A 16,285-nucleotide genomic window follows, 5' to 3' on the forward strand; every position below is an offset into this window, starting at 1 on the left:
AAAAGGATGAAGTTTTGCGGGGATTGGGGTCACTGCTGTTGAGTGAAGCCTCTGCAGATGGGGGGGTGGCAGGAGAGACGTGTATTTCAATTGTTTTCTCTTACCGTGCGCAAGCGTGACCAGCTCTGCTCACAGCAGACTCTGCCCACAGCCTGGGACAGCTGGCCCATGCAGGGGGATGCTGATTTCTCATCAGATGAGTAGCCCTCATGGCTCATGGCCCTGTGCTTGTCTTCCAGGCTTATTAAGGGAGATGGAGAAGTACTAGAAGAAATCGTCAGCAAAGAGAGACACAAGGAGATTAATAAGGTAATGGGGGACTTGCCACCAGCATGAGGTGCTGGTGGGTGGGTGGGTGCAGCTGGGGGAGCTGCTGCACCCAGAGGTGTTCTGTTGCCTCCCTGGGGACCCCATCAACTCTACCACAGGAATCCAAGCCCTGGCAGCTCTGCAGGGGCCCCCATGGGTGGGTGCTGGTGTTCCTTCACCCTGTGAGTGCCTGTGTCTCTCCCTTTGCAGCAAGCCACCCGAGGGGACGGGCTGGCCTTCCAGGTGAGGACGGGGATGCTGCAGTGAGTCCCAGCTGTGCCAGAAGCCTGTCCTGCTGTCAGCAGCAGCCCAGATGTGAGCCTCTGTCTCTGGACCACACAGCACCGCGTCAGGATGCCTCCCCAGGGGCAGTTTCCAGCTGTTCTGTAAGTTACCAACTGGGAAAGAGAGTGACATTAATGGTTCATCTCCCAGTAAACAGCTTCTCCCCTCCCTCCCCTGACTGGGGCCAGCATGGCTGTAATGCACGTGGCCCTGCTTACCCCACTGCCCCTTCCAGGGCTGGAGGAGCTCAGCAGCACCCGGGGAGAGGCTCCCTGGCCCTGAGCACCAAGAGGTGCTGCTGCCCCTCAGCTCTGGGCTGCAGTGGGTAGAAGCCAACACTGTGGCCAGGCCAGGGTATGCAGCTGGTGGCCACTTCTTCCCTTCAGCCACCAGCATGAGGTGCTGGTGGGTGGGTGGGTGCAGCTGGGGGAGCTGCTGCACCCAGAGGTGTTCTGTTGCCTCCCTGGGGACCCCATCAACTCTACCACAGGAATCCAAGCCCTGGCAGCTCTGCAGGGGCCCCCATGGGTGGGTGCTGGTGTTCCTTCACCCTGTGAGTGCCTGTGTCTCTCCCTTTGCAGCAAGCCACCCGAGGGGACGGGCTGGCCTTCCAGGTGAGGACGGGGATGCTGCAGTGAGTCCCAGCTGTGCCAGAAGCCTGTCCTGCTGTCAGCAGCAGCCCAGATGTGAGCCTCTGTGGACCACACAGACAGCACCGCGTCAGGATGCCTCCCCAGGGGCAGTTTCCAGCTGTTCTGTAAGTTACCAACTGGGAAGGAGAGTGACATTAATGGTTCATCTCCCAGTAAACAGCTTCTCCCCTCCCTCCCCTGACTGGGGCCAGCATGGCTGTAATGCACGTGGCCCTGCTTACCCCACTGCCCCTTCCAGGGCTGGAGGAGCTCAGCAGCACCCAGTGGGTGGGTGCTGGTGTTCCTTCACCCTGTGAGTGCCTGTGTCTCTCCCTTTGCAGCAAGCCACCCGAGGGGACGGGCTGGCCTTCCAGGTGAGGACGGGGATGCTGCAGTGAGTCCCAGCTGTGCCAGAAGCCTGTCCTGCTGTCAGCAGCAGCCCAGATGTGAGCCTCTGTCTCTGGACCACACAGCACCGCGTCAGGATGCCTCCCCAGGGGCAGTTTCCAGCTGTTCTGTAAGTTACCAACTGGGAAAGAGAGTGACATTAATGGTTCATCTCCCAGTAAACAGCTTCTCCCCTCCCTCCCCTGACTGGGGCCAGCATGGCTGTAATGCACGTGGCCCTGCTTACCCCACTGCCCCTTCCAGGGCTGGAGGAGCTCAGCAGCACCCGGGGAGAGGCTCCCTGGCCCTGAGCACCAAGAGGTGCTGCTGCCCCTCAGCTCTGGGCTGCAGTGGGTAGAAGCCAACACTGTGGCCAGGCCAGGGTATGCAGCTGGTGGCCACTTCTTCCCTTCAGGGTCTGCTCTTGCTTGGCCCCTTCCTTGCTGGATCTGCATGCCCCGTGTTTACCTGGTGCTGCAGGCTCCTCAGCCCTTCTCAGTCACCAGCCTGCTCAGAGAGGAGCAGCCGTGGCTCTGCTAAGGCTGCAGATCTCCTCTGTGCCTCCCAGTGCCACCCTCCACTGGTTCCCAGGGGCTGTACTCTGCCTTTTTGCAGTTTTGTCTCATGGGGTGGTGCTGGGGGAGCACGGACCAGGCATGTGGCACTGGGATGCCCGCAGGCGTGCTCTGCAGAAGGGTGGCTTTGCCTTCCTGTTTGTTCCTGCATGTGACTGGTGTCCCTTCCCTGCAGCACAGGCCCCAGGCAGTGTCAGGGCTCTGGGCTTCTGGTGGTTGGGCCCGTGCCCACAGCTGCTGTGAAGCAAAGAGCTGGCCTTTCCCCCCACTGCAAAGTCCACACATCTACAGACTGCTAAAAAAAAAAAAATATAAAAGGACAAATGGGTTAAAGGACAAACAGGTTCCGCAGGAGTGATCTGTGCAGAGGGTCTCCGTGTTCTGGTCATCGCTGTAACCCCATTAAACTGGCACCTGCTCACGTCTTGGGGTCTGTGACTTTGTTTCTAGAGTCTCCCCAAAACAACAACAACAAAAAAAAAAGCAGACAGAGAAGAGCCTTCCCATTTCTTTAATCTGTGTAACTCACAATGATACTGTACACAAAGCACACCCAGGCGTTGGAACGATGCACTAACAGCAAGGAGGAGAAGGAAGTTGTACAGAAGGTTTGTCACACACAAGCGAGTCATCGGCACGGTACTGTACGCACAGGGGGCTGCCGGCGCCCTCGGGCATGCCCTCCGGTGGTTCCCCACACACACACACGTCTGGTACCCCTAAAGCAATTTTTTATAAATAAAATAATATAACTAACATCGTTGGAATATAAAATTGACAGTCGAGGGTATCAACAGGCAGAGAGAGAGAGAGAGAGGGTGCCGAGGACAGGGAGGGGACCGTAAGGCTTCTAGAACTAAGAGGAAATGCAGCAAACGGTGGCGATACCTGAAGAAGGGGCTGCTACAGCAAGCACGGCGGCTGCTGGGCGGAGCGGGAGTTCGTTAGTAACCCTTTGGCTAATTACTGCTCTCGGCTCGCGTGTCGGACACTGTAAACGTTTTTTGGTATTAGGATTTCGCCTCATCTGACCGAGTGATCTAGCTAAACCCAGGAAAAAAAAAAACAAAACAACTGGGAGGGAATGCACGGGCTCCTCTTTGTTTTTAAAAGACTTTAAAGGGACAGCGTCAGGTAGAAAGTCTAGCCCGATAGCGCAGTAATACAAAAAGCTGCTTTTTATAAAAAAAAAAATAAATCTGAGCTCCACAGCAGGGTTTGATTCCCATGGAAACAATTTTAAAAAGAAAAAAAAATAATTTAGAGTGAGGCAGCCTGCGCAGCGCGGGCCGCGTTGTGCTACTGCGTGAGAAGGGGCCGTGGGCTGCAGCAGAAGCAGCGCGACTCGCCGGTCGCACCGATGGCTGCCCAGACAACAGAGATAGGGAAGAGTACAAGAAACTTTATATTTTTATCATTTTGAAGCAAACAAGTTATTTGTAATAAAGATAAATTAGGTCTGTAACCTGACAGTGCCCCTTTAGTAAGGATGGATTATACATTCATCTTTCCCTCACCGCATCCAAACGGATCCTCTTCCGTACACGTGGAAAGGCATCGGGTCACATGCATCGCTCTCCAAAACAGCTCGGAACAAACAGGTTATAAACACAGAGTTAAACTATTGCTATTGTTCTTTGAGTGAGTAGCACGTTGATCTTTGCTTCAGATAGATGAGTGCCAGATGGGGGCGGCTGAGGATAGATTGATGTAGGCTACGATGGACTGAATCGGTGGAGAAAAAAAAAAAAACAACTTATTGGCATATTTCCTGGTAACTACACCCACCTCATCTGGTATTATTGCAGCAATAAAGGTCCTGCTCTACAATTGCTTCTCCGTGTTGGATCCGTACAATGGCAACAGATGGGGAGGGGGGCCAGGGAAAGGACCCAGGCAAGTTTCAAGAAGCTCAACAAACGATGAGGACGGAGGTGCTGTGATTGTCAGTCTAACTGGTTAGTAGCTGATTAAAACATGAAGTGATGGAGAGGTGAGTATAATATTGCACTTCTGCATTCATTGACAGTTACATTAAACTTGGTCCATAAAATAATTGCTTTGTACATAATGCCTGAAACAAAAAGCTACATTTTTAAATATTAATAAACCCTGAAGGTTCCAGTCCCTCCAGACATTTTTTTCCCCTCTACATAAATAAATAACTTTCAATTTTATATATCCACTTTTTATGTTGAACATTTACATTCGCCTCTGTTTTACACTATCTACACATAAGAAAATGTGAACATCTCGTCAGCATTGGAAAAATGTACAGATCATGCCTTGGTTGTGGGCTTGGAGGAAAGTGGAGTTTTGCAAAGGCCATATCCAAATTTGCAGAAATTATTTCATGACGTGGTTTGGTGACTTCACAGGATGGGTTGTGGCTTGGCTTCCTACTCAGATGGCATCTGTTTTGATATAACATTCGACTAGCGAAAAGCTGGGACAATTCACATTGGTTTTTAAACCCAGTAAGCTCTGGATGTACATTCGGAGAGAGAGCTAAGCTGAGTCGGCAGAAAGGGAAGTCAGTTTTCGGTAACAAAAGTCATCGGATAGATACATTCTGTAATCGAAGAATTACCAAAGAGAAGTGGTTAAACATTTTGCAGTCAGGCTGCAGGACGTGGGAGATGCACTGGGCGGCAGGCGGGCAGTTGGGTTTGAGCCCTCCAGCGGCTGGGGGGCCGTCGGTGGCAGCTCAGCACTGTCCCTCCTCTGCCTCCCCTCCCACCCTCCAGCGCCACGGACACGTGAGATCTACCTTGGGTGTCTGATGAGTTAAGATTTGCCTACCGTGGCCCAGAGCCAATTAGCAGAGCAGTGTTCACAGTGCTGTGTGTCTCAGTGCGGCCGTCCTGCACTTCAATATTCAAACAGTTAATAAAATGAAGCAGCCAGTCTAAAAAATTCTTTGTTATAAATAAGGTCCTCATAAGTAGAAAGTGATATAAAGACAGGGAAGTGTGGTGGGGGAAAGCAGGGTTACACCTAGTCGGGGAGCTCGGTAGGACTATAAAATCTCCACGTGAAGAGGCCAACTGGAGCCTGTAAATGGGCACCCCCAGAGCCCCCGGGGTGGACGCCCCTCCGCCCTGGGTGGTGTGTGCAAGGAGGGAACTGGGTCCTGCGCCGGGGCCGACCCGGGAGGGACAGGACTGAGGGGCTTTTTGGCAAGCCCTGGCTCTAGGCACTGTTCTCCCTCGCTGCTGCAGAGCCATGTGCTCCTGTTCCTGCACCGCACGCCTCGGTGTCAGCAGCCAGCGCTTCGCCCCGCGCTCCCCTCTGCCACCCACCCAGCCCCGGCTCGCTCCGGCAGCGCACAAACCACCGGCTCAGGCACGTCCACTGAGAAACACACCAGGAAAATTAAGATATGGCCTTTTTTTCTTAAGCTTGCCTGACATGGTTGGCACACTTCCTTACAGTCTCCTTACTGCTGGAAAAAACTTCTGCACAGATTTTTTTTTTTTTAAATATATACATATACATATATATACGTGTGTGTGCATATGTATATGCATATATGTGTATATATATACACACACACACCCTGGCTTAGCGATATTTCATTGTCATGCACTACAAACAGTTAGGTGTAGCTACATGAGATGGTAACAGGTTTCCATTCTAAAAATCATCAGTGCAAAAAACAATGAGGTTTTACAGTTCAGTAACTACAGGTAAAAGAAGCGAGTCTAGTTCCCATGAAAGCTGCTACTGAACTTGGAGAGAACCTGGGAAGAAGAAAACGTCTCAGAGGTGGGTGTTGAGAGAGTCAGACCCTGCATTTGGATGAGAAGAACTGCAATGCAATCTAGCTGCTGAGTGCCTTCAGCTGCTTCCAAAGATACGGTGGTTACTTTTGGAAATAATATATAGTGAGAATATTTGGAGACTTTAGCGGCAAATTAAGTGTCTGAGGTTTGTAACAGCTCAAACAAAATAGCTTGTATTCCTCTTTTAATAGGTCAACGCGTTAAATTCCATCGGCTTCTAAAAGGTCTCTTTAAAAAATAACAGTAATAACAACAACGACCCCACTTTCTTGGGCGTGAATCTGCCGACATTCTGCCTCTACCAACAGCATTGAGACATCTTTACGCTTTGCCACTGCACGTACTCCTTGAGAAAGTGGCTGAACTTGAAGCTCTTTGACCAGGTAAAGCTCTTGGTTGCTCTGCCTGGCACAGCCCACCATCAATCCCTCGCTTGGGGCTGTCTGTGCCAGGGAAACAGCACGCTGATCGACCCCCAAACCCACCCTGTGCCGGCACCAGCAGAGCACCTCCGTCTGACTCCTGGGACAACCAAGAACAAATTCCCCCAGCCTTATCCCCTGTTCCTGTGGCTCTGAGGACAGCTCTCGGTCACGCATGTCGGAGCAATGGCTAACAAGGCGAGGAGGCACGTATTTACAGTCACTAAACCTGGATAAGAGAAGGAGGCAGGAGAGAGCGCGATCTTGACCTGGAGACTTTCCCCCCCCCGATTTCCAGCTGTTCCTTGGGCTCATGCTGCACAAACCTGACGCTCCCGCTGCAAGGCCTGCACGTTCTGCGTGGGAAACATCCCGTCTCTTCCCAGAATACCATGATGTTATTAGAGTAGCACCATATTTACCCTTCCAGCCCGTAACGCCGGCCTCGTCCCTCTTTTCCTTTTGTTTTCTCCTCCAGTGGCTGCAGCCGACAGTCGCTGGCTCTGATCTGGCTACTTCTGCCCCAAGAGCCCAGACTCCAGCCGGGACGCCGCGCTCCGGCCCCAGCACCCCGTGGCGATGCTCATGCTTCTTTGGCTGCGTTCCCTGTCCCTCTCCTTGTCGCTGTCGGACTGGCTCTGGGTGCGCTCGGGACGGTGGCCGGCGCCGCCGCTGGTGGCCGAAGGCTGGGAGGAGATGGTCCGCAGCAGGTGATTCCTCTTGCGCAGGAACTCGGTCTGGCTGGGCAGCCCGAAGCTGCCCTTCCGCAGCGCCATGCGGGTGGTGTTCTTGGCGGGGCGCGAGCGGTGGTTGTACTCCAGCTGGGCCAGGTGGGCCGCGTACCCCTCCGTGATGAACTGCCAGACAAGAGGGGTGAGGGCAGGCGTTAAGAGGGATGGGACACGTTTCCCTGAGAGCCACTGGCAGCCAAACGGGTTCGCTGTGCCAGGTTCTCTGGGGTGACATACGAGACATGGAACCACTTAGAGAAATGAGATGGGTCCCGGTCTGTGGGACAGTCCCTGTCCTCTTGGCAAACACTAGCTCAGTCACCAGTCTGAAGTGGAGAAGAGAAGGCTGAGGGGAGACCTTATTAATGCTTACAAGTATCTCAAGGGTGGGTTGAAGGAGGAGGGAGCCAGACTCTTTTCAGTGGTTCCCAGTGAGAGGATGAGGGGCAATGGGCACAAGTTGGAACATAAGAGGTTCCACTCAAATATGAGGAAAAAATTCTTCACAGTGAGGGTGCCAGAGCCCTGGAACAGGCTGCCCAGGGAGGTTGTGGAGTCCCCTTTGGAGATTTTCAAGACCCGCCTGGATGCTGTCCTGAGTAACATGCTCTGACAAGCTCTAGGCAATCCTGCTTTAGCAGGGGAGTTGGACTTGATGATCTCTATGGTCCCTTCCAACTCTAAAAATTCAGTGAAATTCAGTCTTAAGATGACCAAATTCTCATCACCCTCCCACAGGAAGCCCTTGGCAGCACTTCCAGGGCTCAGACAAGCTGGCTCCTACCTGACACTGGCTCTGCAGCTTCTTGGTGGGTCGGCCAACGATGTAGATGTGCGTGGGCGGGAGGCTGATGGAGCTGTAGACAGAGATGTCCTTTGTAGATCCATACGCTGCATGGATCCTCATGTGGAGCTGTGGGGGGAGAAAGCAACACGCGGTCAGACTGAGAGATGTGATGGGTCCTGGTCTGTGGGGCAGTCCCTGTCCTTTTGGCAAACACTAGCTTAGTCACCAGTCTGAAGTGGAGAAGAGAAGGCTGAGGGGAGACCTTATTAATGCTGACAAGTATCTCAAGGGTGGGTTGAAGGAGGAGGGAGCCAGACTCTTTTCAGTGGTTCCCAGTGAGAGGATGAGGGGCAATGGGCACAAGTTGGAACATAAGAGGTTCCACTCAAATATGAGGAAAAAATTCTTCACAGTGAGGGTGCCAGAGCCCTGGAACAGGCTGCCCAGGGAGGTTGTGGAGTCCCCTTTGGAGATTTTCAAGACCCGCCTGGATGCTGTCCTGAGTAACATGCTCTGACAAGCTCTAGGCAATCCTGCTTTAGCAGGGGAGTTGGACTTGATGATCTCTATGGTCCCTTCCAACTCTAAAAATTCAGTGAAATTCAGTCTTAAGATGACCAAATTCTCATCACCCTCCCACAGGAAGCCCTTGGCAGCACTTCCAGGGCTCAGACAAGCTGGCTCCTACCTGACACTGGCTCTGCAGCTTCTTGGTGGGTCGGCCAACGATGTAGATGTGCGTGGGCGGGAGGCTGATGGAGCTGTAGACAGAGATGTCCTTTGTAGATCCATACGCTGCATGGATCCTCATGTGGAGCTGTGGGGGGAGAAAGCAACACGCGGTCAGAACATATGGGCGCCCCGTGCTCAACAGGCAGGGCTTTTTTTTTTTTTAAATTTTAAATAGCATTTGTGGGAATGTCAGGCCAATAACTTATGTAAGTTCCCAGCTGGATAACGCACCGCTGTGCAAAGTGCTAATTAACAGAGCTGGGGATGTTTACAGGCCAGAACAAGAGGAGTAGCAGCAATCTGAAAGCAGATCTCCGCTTGCTGACCCACAGCCTTTCCTTGAGGTCTGCAGGGGGCAGGGACGTCGCACACTTCACCGCCAGCTTGTCACTGGGGGAGAGGAGCTGTTTGTACCCCCCAGTGCAGTAATCGTTAGCGGGGAGCGTTCCCCTCCACCGGCCGTGCTGGTGCATGTGATTCTGCTGTTTAACTCTGCTGGGCAGAGGGAGAAGGGACAGGCAGCAAAATACTGCTGCTTTTTCAGGGATTCGTCTGCCTCCGCTCCGAGCAGACAGCAGCTCCTGGCCAACCCTTTCCTTAGTGGGCTGAGACAGAGGCTGGCAGGGGAGGTGCAGACACTGGGGCCACCACAGACTGGCCAGCTTTGTCCCCAGAGCTGCAGGCAAGCCAGGGAGATGGAAAGGGAACCTCTTACCCTGGTCACAAACTTGTTCTTCTGGAGGACAAGGGAGAGCAGGCAGTGAGTAAGGGCCAGCTGCTCCTACCTCTGTGACTCAGGCCAAAACCAGAGTTAATAAAGGGCTTTTCCTGCCATTCAAGGCAGGGCACAAGTGCTCAGGACACCTGGAAGTTCCTTCACAGACAGAGAAAACCTTGTTTTATCTGGAGCTTTTCTGAGGCTCTGGGCTGAGTGACATTAAGACCTCTCTGGGACCAAACATTTGGGAAAATACTTTATGGAGTCTCCCGTCAAGGCTGGTCCATTTCGGCAGCAGCTCCATGTCCTCTTGGATACTTGTGGTTACACCACAGGCAGCCAGGAAGCCACCAAAGAGGTGAAAAAGGTGCCCGTGTGGGGAATGGAGGCACTGCTGCCTCTATTTCATCAGGCATTTGGTGCTGGAAGGACCAGTGATGAAATGGAGCAGCGCAGAGCAGAGATGACACAATTTAACAGCATAGACACTCTTGCAGAGCAATAAAAGGATGAAAATAAAATGAACAGATTAATCTTCCACTGCGGGTCACATCGCTGCCAAGAGACTGGTGCTGACAGGGGCAATTGGACGAGGAGCAATCTAAACCCGTGCCACGATCATATTTCAGCAGCCCCAGGCTTACGTCCGTGATGAGGGATTTGAGGAAGTTGGCCTTGTGCCGCAGCGGGTCGTGAACGAGCCCATCGCAGAAGGAGACGATCCCGTGGGGGAAGTTGTGCTGTGCTAACCACGCTACCACCCTCTGCTTCTGCATGTCGGGGCGGCCTGTGACGTAGATAATGAGGTAGCCAAGGTCTTGCCAGTGCCTAGGAGGAGAGACACAAGTCAATGGATGGCAGACCTAGAGTTGACATGAGGGTGAAACAGAGCAACCGCCCCAAACCCCTGCTGCTGACCTTACAACGTCGACTGCTCCGGCGCGGACTTTGGGGTCGCTGCCCATGATGGACACACTGGCTGCAAAGGAGCCGTCGATGCTGAACACCACGAACTCCGTCCCCTTCGGCAGGACCGTGATGTAGCTGTCTGCGTATGTGTGGTCACCCCTGAAAGGGATGCAGGTGCTTAGAAGCATCAAGATATTCAGAAGGTATCACCAAGTCCTGCAGTGCACCACAAGCCCAAAGCAGCACCCAGATCTGGCTCAATGACAGCAATTAGACCCTCAATTACAGGAGTGATGGGCATTGCACAAGGGCCTCTATGCTAAAATGGGGATGGAAATAGTAGTCTGGAGTCAGGGATTAAAAAAATTACCTCCAGAAAACCATTGCTGGGATCACCACTGAGAAAATGTTCCCTTCCTTTCCCTTCCAGAACTCAACACCAGCAACTGGAGCTGAGATGGAGCCCCTGGGCTGTGAATTATCACCAGTACAAAGTTCTGTCCCTCAAGGACAAGTTTATGGTCTTTAAATTACACTCAGATGTGCAGTTTTGCAGATGACTGCGATTGCCATATGTCTGTGGTGCAGAAGGCCTGCTCCTGCAACGGGAGCTCAATTGCCATGGTGTTGACAATGCAGCAGGCAGAATAAAATGTGGATCTTTCTCCTACAGCTGTAGCGTACAAATGGCTTTGTCCCTGGTTGCTGGCAAACCAGGCTCTGATCCCACCCAACATGCAGAGCTGTCCCTCTACGGAGGGGCCATATTCTACAGTCATCAAATTCCTCTTTTGTCCCTCTTGCAAACTAAGCCCTGGCACCTCAAGGTACCTCACCTGACCACCATCTTGACAGGGTACACGCCAATGCCCAGGCGCCGGTTCTCTGGGATGACATAAGAAATCCTGCCACTGCTGTTGCTGATCTCCGTGTCAAAGTAAACCCACTCTCCTGACGGTGGCTGGGTCATGATATGGATGTCCACCTGGGAAGACAGCAAGGCTGGGTCAACAACAGCATTAAAGACACAGACAAATACAACTGGCCAAGCAGGGGGACCTTCTATCCAAGTCCTTTTGGATGGCAGCAGGGCTGGGTCCTGCTTCCACCCTCTGCACTTCACAGATCTGAGCTGAGAAGTACCCAAACATCAGGATGCTGGAATGAAACCCAGCCTCGGTGGTGAAGACCTCCATGATGAATGCTGTTCCTGGTAGGAGGCACCACACAGGTCTGCAGGGGAAGCTGGCCAAGATGCAACGGTAGCAAACCCCGTCAGGGACCAAGGGAGCACCAACCAGAACCACCTCTGGCCCTGTCCCCCTCAACTTTTCACCACATGGTGTGCAAACCCTGTAGCAGACATAGTACCTTTTCTCCTGTGAGTGTCACCATATCTAATGGACCGTACATAAACCTTCCAGTCAAGGTTTGGGGCCCATCTTCATTAGCGATGGTGTCATTTATCCTGTGGTTCGCTGTGACGTTCTGCACCAGTCAAGAAGGAAAAAAAAAAAAAATAAAAAAAAATTTGCAGTGATGGACAGCCTTACGAGGAAATGCCAAATGTAATGGGACAAATCAGAGCGTGGGTTTCTCTGTGCCATTCCCTCCCTCTGCTCCACCTACAGCTCTCAGCTTTAGAAAAGAATCTGAGCTGTGGCAGAGGTGAGACTCTGTGCCTCACACTGACGGGGCAGATTTGAGTGTACATGGCTGAAAAGCCAATTCCAATGGCAGTTTGTACGCGCAATTCTGATACTGTCTATTAACTCTTACACTTTGGATTTAAGAGGCAATACAAACAGCTGCCAGAGAAATGTGCTGACATTGTTTCAGCTCCAGCAGAGAATTGCCCTCTTTGGGGAATTGGAGACATTTACTGGGAGCGAAGGGCATTTACCAAGCAGAGAACTTGGATTATTGGACTTTGAAAGACATTCCATCCCTTTCCCTGAACCACATCCAATGCTTTCTGTATTTTACATAGAGTCAAGGCCAAGAGCAGATCTTGCTGGTACCTTTCTGAGTTACTCTTTCACAACCACACGGGGAGGATATAATCACTAACATACACCAGCAGTGCAATGGGATCCTCTGTCTCTGCTGTGGACAGACACTGGTTGGCTGCCTTCAGTGCTGTTCTTGCAGCCCAAATTGAAACCCCTCTACATGAGGGGGGGTCCCACCCATCCCACCCACCCGCCACAGCCCCAAAACACCCTTACCCGGAGCTTCACGTGTGTCCTCTTGCGGAGCCACTTCTCACGGGGCTTGGAGGGGGTGAAAACAGACACCTCCTTCCCATCCAGCTCCAGAACGCTGGAGTTTTCGTGCCTCATCACCTGCGGGAGGACAGATCCCACCAACACATCAGCCACTTGGCACACTGACCCCCCTCTTCCCGTCCACCCTGTTCTGCATCTCCCAAGCCAGCGCTGAGTAAGAGCAATGTCTGGACAGAACCGGCTCAGAGTTTTCCTGCTGGGCATTTGGCTTGTAAGTTTACAGGTTTTACTGGATGCTCCCTTAATTGCAGGGACAAGTGGTCTCTTCTGAACCAGCAAAGCCTCTGGCCAGCGCTGACTTAGCCCTGGCTGGAATGTCAGGAGACACAAAACTGACTCAAACGCAGCAGGACGAGCTCTGCACTTCGATATCTGCCCCTCTTCAAAGCGTTCATTAGTCTCTTCCCACGGTCTGTGGGAGACCCCTCTCCTTCAAAAGCACATCTTCTGCTGTTCCTGTACCAGATCCAGCTGAGGCTTCTCTGACTCATGCTGATAGGTGCTGTTCCTTCAGCTCATTTCTTATTTCTGTTTAAACACATTTTGGACTGCTCCTGCCTTCCTGTCCTCTCATTTTGAGAGGAGACAAAACCTTTGATATGACCCCAGCAGAGGCACACGGGGGTCTGGTTCAGCCACACACGAGGCAGAACCCAGCATGTCTGTCCATCCTGACTTTGTCTCCGAAGTTGACTGAGCTCAAGGACTTTGTGCTGGTGGGATGTCACTGCACCACAGCAAGGATCAAAGAGGGAGAAAGGTGATGCCCACCAGCCAGCCTTTGGAGGCAACTCCTGCCTGTCACCAGGGTGCAGGCAGCGATGCAGAAGCAGGATTAGATCCTACCTAGACTGCTCTTAATCTCTAGAAGAGAAAGGGAGGAAGAACACCACAGAGCCCAAAGGTGAGGGGACATGTCAAAGACTGCTGTAAGACTGCGGGGTGACCCTGCATGGAGAACTCTGAAATTGACAGTAGTCCCCAGTGACCCTCCCTCTCCTCTTAAATGTAGGCTCTTTTACAAGGTCTTGAACGTATTATGTGTGGTCCCCAGCTCTCCAGCTGACCCAGGCTGTAGTGGTCTGATGCATGCCAGCTCGCTTTGCAGAGCTGAAGCTGTTTTTCTTCCAGGAAAATGGAAAAAGGACTCCAGGGAGGATGAGCTTGCTGGCGAGGGAGTTTATGGAAATCCAGGGTAAACAAAATAACAAGTTTTACTGAAAATTATTTAAATCAGGAATCTATTTTGAGTCCTATTTGGGCTTGTTTTAACAAGCCTTTGGAGGCTAAAACTATTCAACAGCTTACTTTTACATTTTGTCCAGAGATGACTTTCAAAGGCGATCAGAAACAAATCCTTATTAGGGGAAGAAGTGGCGTGGTGCTCTGGAAGGACAGCAAGAAGACAAGGAACGAGAAAAATCCTGGTCTCAAGACAGAGACAAGCAAGTAGAGAAGGGCATCAGGGGAGAGGGGACCCAGACTACCCAGGCTTTGAATGGATGGAGAGGTACCTTGAGTTGCAAGATATGAAGCCCCACACTGTGCTACAGACCCAGGTTTGGGCTGAATCCCGAGTAATTGGCTATTTCTTGAGTAGAGCATTTTTTGTAGGAGACTGTCGTGACTGTTCCTACTCATGCACAATTAGGGGCCTCTCTCTTCAGCCCCATTAGGCTGAGTTCAATGCAGGGCTGGGGTTTCACAGCAGCTGATCCAACAAGGTGTGTGCAAGCACTGAGGTGTCTTGCTGGGCGAGATACAGCCTGAGAAGAAAGGGTCTCACTGGATTATCACTACCGCTCAGCTGCCACAAGCACTGACATCTCTGTTGTTTATGGTTCCCAGACTATTTGGAAGATAGCACTGAAAGAAAGTTTGCCAACAGAGGCATAAATAATTGAGAGCTGCAGCCGAGGAGGCTGGAAGAGAGTGACGACGGCTTAACAGCGGAGCTAACACAAAGCAAACCCGAGTGCCAAAGTGGGCAACACAATCCACAGAGTTGCTTTTAGTTTTGTTTCTTCCAATTCCATTCTCTAAGTACTGTTCCTCGGGGGGTTCATACTCTGTAAGGCAAATAACTCCCCCTCATCCCCAAGGAACTGAAGGAAAAATATTTATTTTTAGGAAGAACATGTTTTAAACAGTAGATTTACATCTCAGGCCAAACATAGGTTGCTAAAATCTGAGATGTCAGACTCCAGACACCAGCAATCCCCGTTTACCTAGCCCCAGGAGAACTGCTTCGTACTGGAGGAACGAAGACTAAATCCCAAGGCAGTGACGATGGTCTGAGTTCCTAGAGGAGACCACAATAACATAGAAACCAAAATGGAGAACCGAGCTGTCTATCAACTCCTCTCAAATTCATACAAAACTTCTCCTTTAGTTTTATTGTATTTGGTGCTATTTTTATTTGTACATTGAGAAGTTTCCTTTAAGTTTCACACACAAGATCCAAACTTGCACAGAGAACAGCTCACTTCAAGAAATAAATGCCACCAACTTTTATCACTCAGATCTGATAGGAAACAGGCCTGGGCTCACTCCATGGCTCCTTGGTGAGCCCATCTGAAACCCACTCTGAGTATAAAACCCAGACCAAAACTAACCAGGTGTGACAGCACACATCCGTGAAGTTTATGTGGGTGCAGCTCCACTAACACCACAGGTGAGGAACAAAAAGAAGGGAAAGAAAATGGATCTGCTGTGGCAAAGGGTATTTTTTCACCTCTATGCATCGAGAGTTATGGAAGGTGCAGTGGAAAAAAGCAAAGAGCCCAAAATATTTTTCAGCCCAAGGGAGACCGGAGGAGGGAGGATGACCATACCTGTCTCAGCAGGAAGGAGACAACGTCTGTGGACTCCCAGTAGCTCGCATGGAAGAGGTGCGGCAAAGCCACCGTAGGGAAAGCTGTCAGAGCGTCAGGACAGTAGAGTGCGTAGTCAATCCTTTTGGTTCCCCACCACTTGGCAGCAACTAGAAGCAAAAGACTCGTTCAGACAAAGGGGGTTCACGTGCACACACGGTCTCCGTCACAAATGGTATTTTGAGGCTCTGGCTCCTCGCTCCAGGAACGCCGGGAGGTTGCTCCCTGGCTGGTTGCACTGCTAAGAGGGAACAACTGACCCAGGGCTCAGTGCTTGCTCAAACCAAGGGAGGAACACACGGGGGCACCACCACTTGAGCTCTCCTTTATTTAAGTAAATAGGAAGGCACTAGAGGGCAGGTATGAATTGGCTGTTAGTCGAGACTCCAGGGAAGGGGCCAAGGCTCATGGGCTGAAACATAAGACAGAAACACATCTCCCTGGGGCTGTGGGAGGAAGGGTGTGTGTGCTCTGCCCACCACAGTACATGCCCAGGCCATCAATGGTCCCACTTTCAACTCTTTTAGCTTTCACCAAGGAATAAAAGACTCTTTAACACCCAGATATTGGCCACACTGAAGAGGATCTGAGTACTGGGAACCCATCTGAGATGCTAAAAGGCACCACAAGGCAGAGTGGCACGTGCTGATAGGACTGGCAGTCCCCAACAAGTCCTGGTTGCCCTTCCAGGCTACCATGTTGTAGGCAATGGAGACATCCAGCCCAGCCTCCCCAGGAGCAGAGCCTCTACAGCGGCCAACGAGAAAAGTGTCCAGGAGTGCCAGGAATCCATTGCACATGGGACTGAAAAACACATTGGGATTTTGGGTGAGCAAGGCTACAGACAATGCA

At 51.7% G+C, this 16,285-nt stretch overlaps 2 protein-coding genes and 1 long non-coding RNA gene across 8 annotated transcripts in view; 2 read left to right on the forward strand and 1 right to left on the reverse strand.

The window, feature by feature from the left end:
* Window positions 1-959, forward strand: part of ARL6IP4 (ADP ribosylation factor like GTPase 6 interacting protein 4) — a 7,664-nt gene extending 6,705 nt beyond the window's left edge. For both annotated transcript variants that reach the window (XM_014962085.1, XM_014962077.1), the window contains exon 6: window positions 520-959. In XM_014962085.1, the coding sequence (XP_014817571.1) occupies window positions 520-576 (57 nt within the window). In that variant the 3' untranslated portion in view covers window positions 577-959. The remainder of the gene's footprint in view (window positions 1-519) is intronic.
* Window positions 960-1,571: 612 nt separating this feature from the next.
* On the forward strand, window positions 1,572-2,680 carry LOC106900105. Its single transcript, XR_001414110.1, has 2 exons — window positions 1,572-1,743; window positions 2,364-2,680. It is a non-coding gene; the product is annotated as an uncharacterized LOC106900105 (long non-coding RNA).
* A 1-nt stretch (window position 2,681) lies between these two features.
* PITPNM2 (phosphatidylinositol transfer protein, membrane associated 2) overlaps window positions 2,682-16,285 on the reverse strand; it is a 135,301-nt gene continuing 121,697 nt past the window's right edge. For 4 of the 5 annotated variants that reach the window (XM_014962028.1, XM_014962037.1, XM_014962012.1 and 1 more), the window contains 7 exons: window positions 15,395-15,543; window positions 12,501-12,617; window positions 11,644-11,760; window positions 11,109-11,257; window positions 10,282-10,431; window positions 10,008-10,191; window positions 8,504-8,730 (listed from right to left, as the gene is read on the reverse strand). In XM_014962028.1, the coding sequence (XP_014817514.1) occupies window positions 8,542-8,730; window positions 10,008-10,191; window positions 10,282-10,431; window positions 11,109-11,257; window positions 11,644-11,760; window positions 12,501-12,617; window positions 15,395-15,543 (1,055 nt within the window). In that variant the 3' untranslated portion in view covers window positions 8,504-8,541. Of the gene's footprint in view, window positions 7,253-8,503; window positions 8,731-10,007; window positions 10,192-10,281; window positions 10,432-11,108; window positions 11,258-11,643; window positions 11,761-12,500; window positions 12,618-15,394; window positions 15,544-16,285 lie in introns of those variants that run through there. The other variant, XM_014962044.1, reaches the window with a different exon arrangement.

The sequence above is a fragment of the Calidris pugnax genome, unplaced genomic scaffold, assembly GCF_001431845.1.
Source record: "Calidris pugnax isolate Ruff unplaced genomic scaffold, ASM143184v1 scaffold32, whole genome shotgun sequence".
NCBI classification, from domain to species: domain Eukaryota; kingdom Metazoa; phylum Chordata; class Aves; order Charadriiformes; family Scolopacidae; genus Calidris; species Calidris pugnax.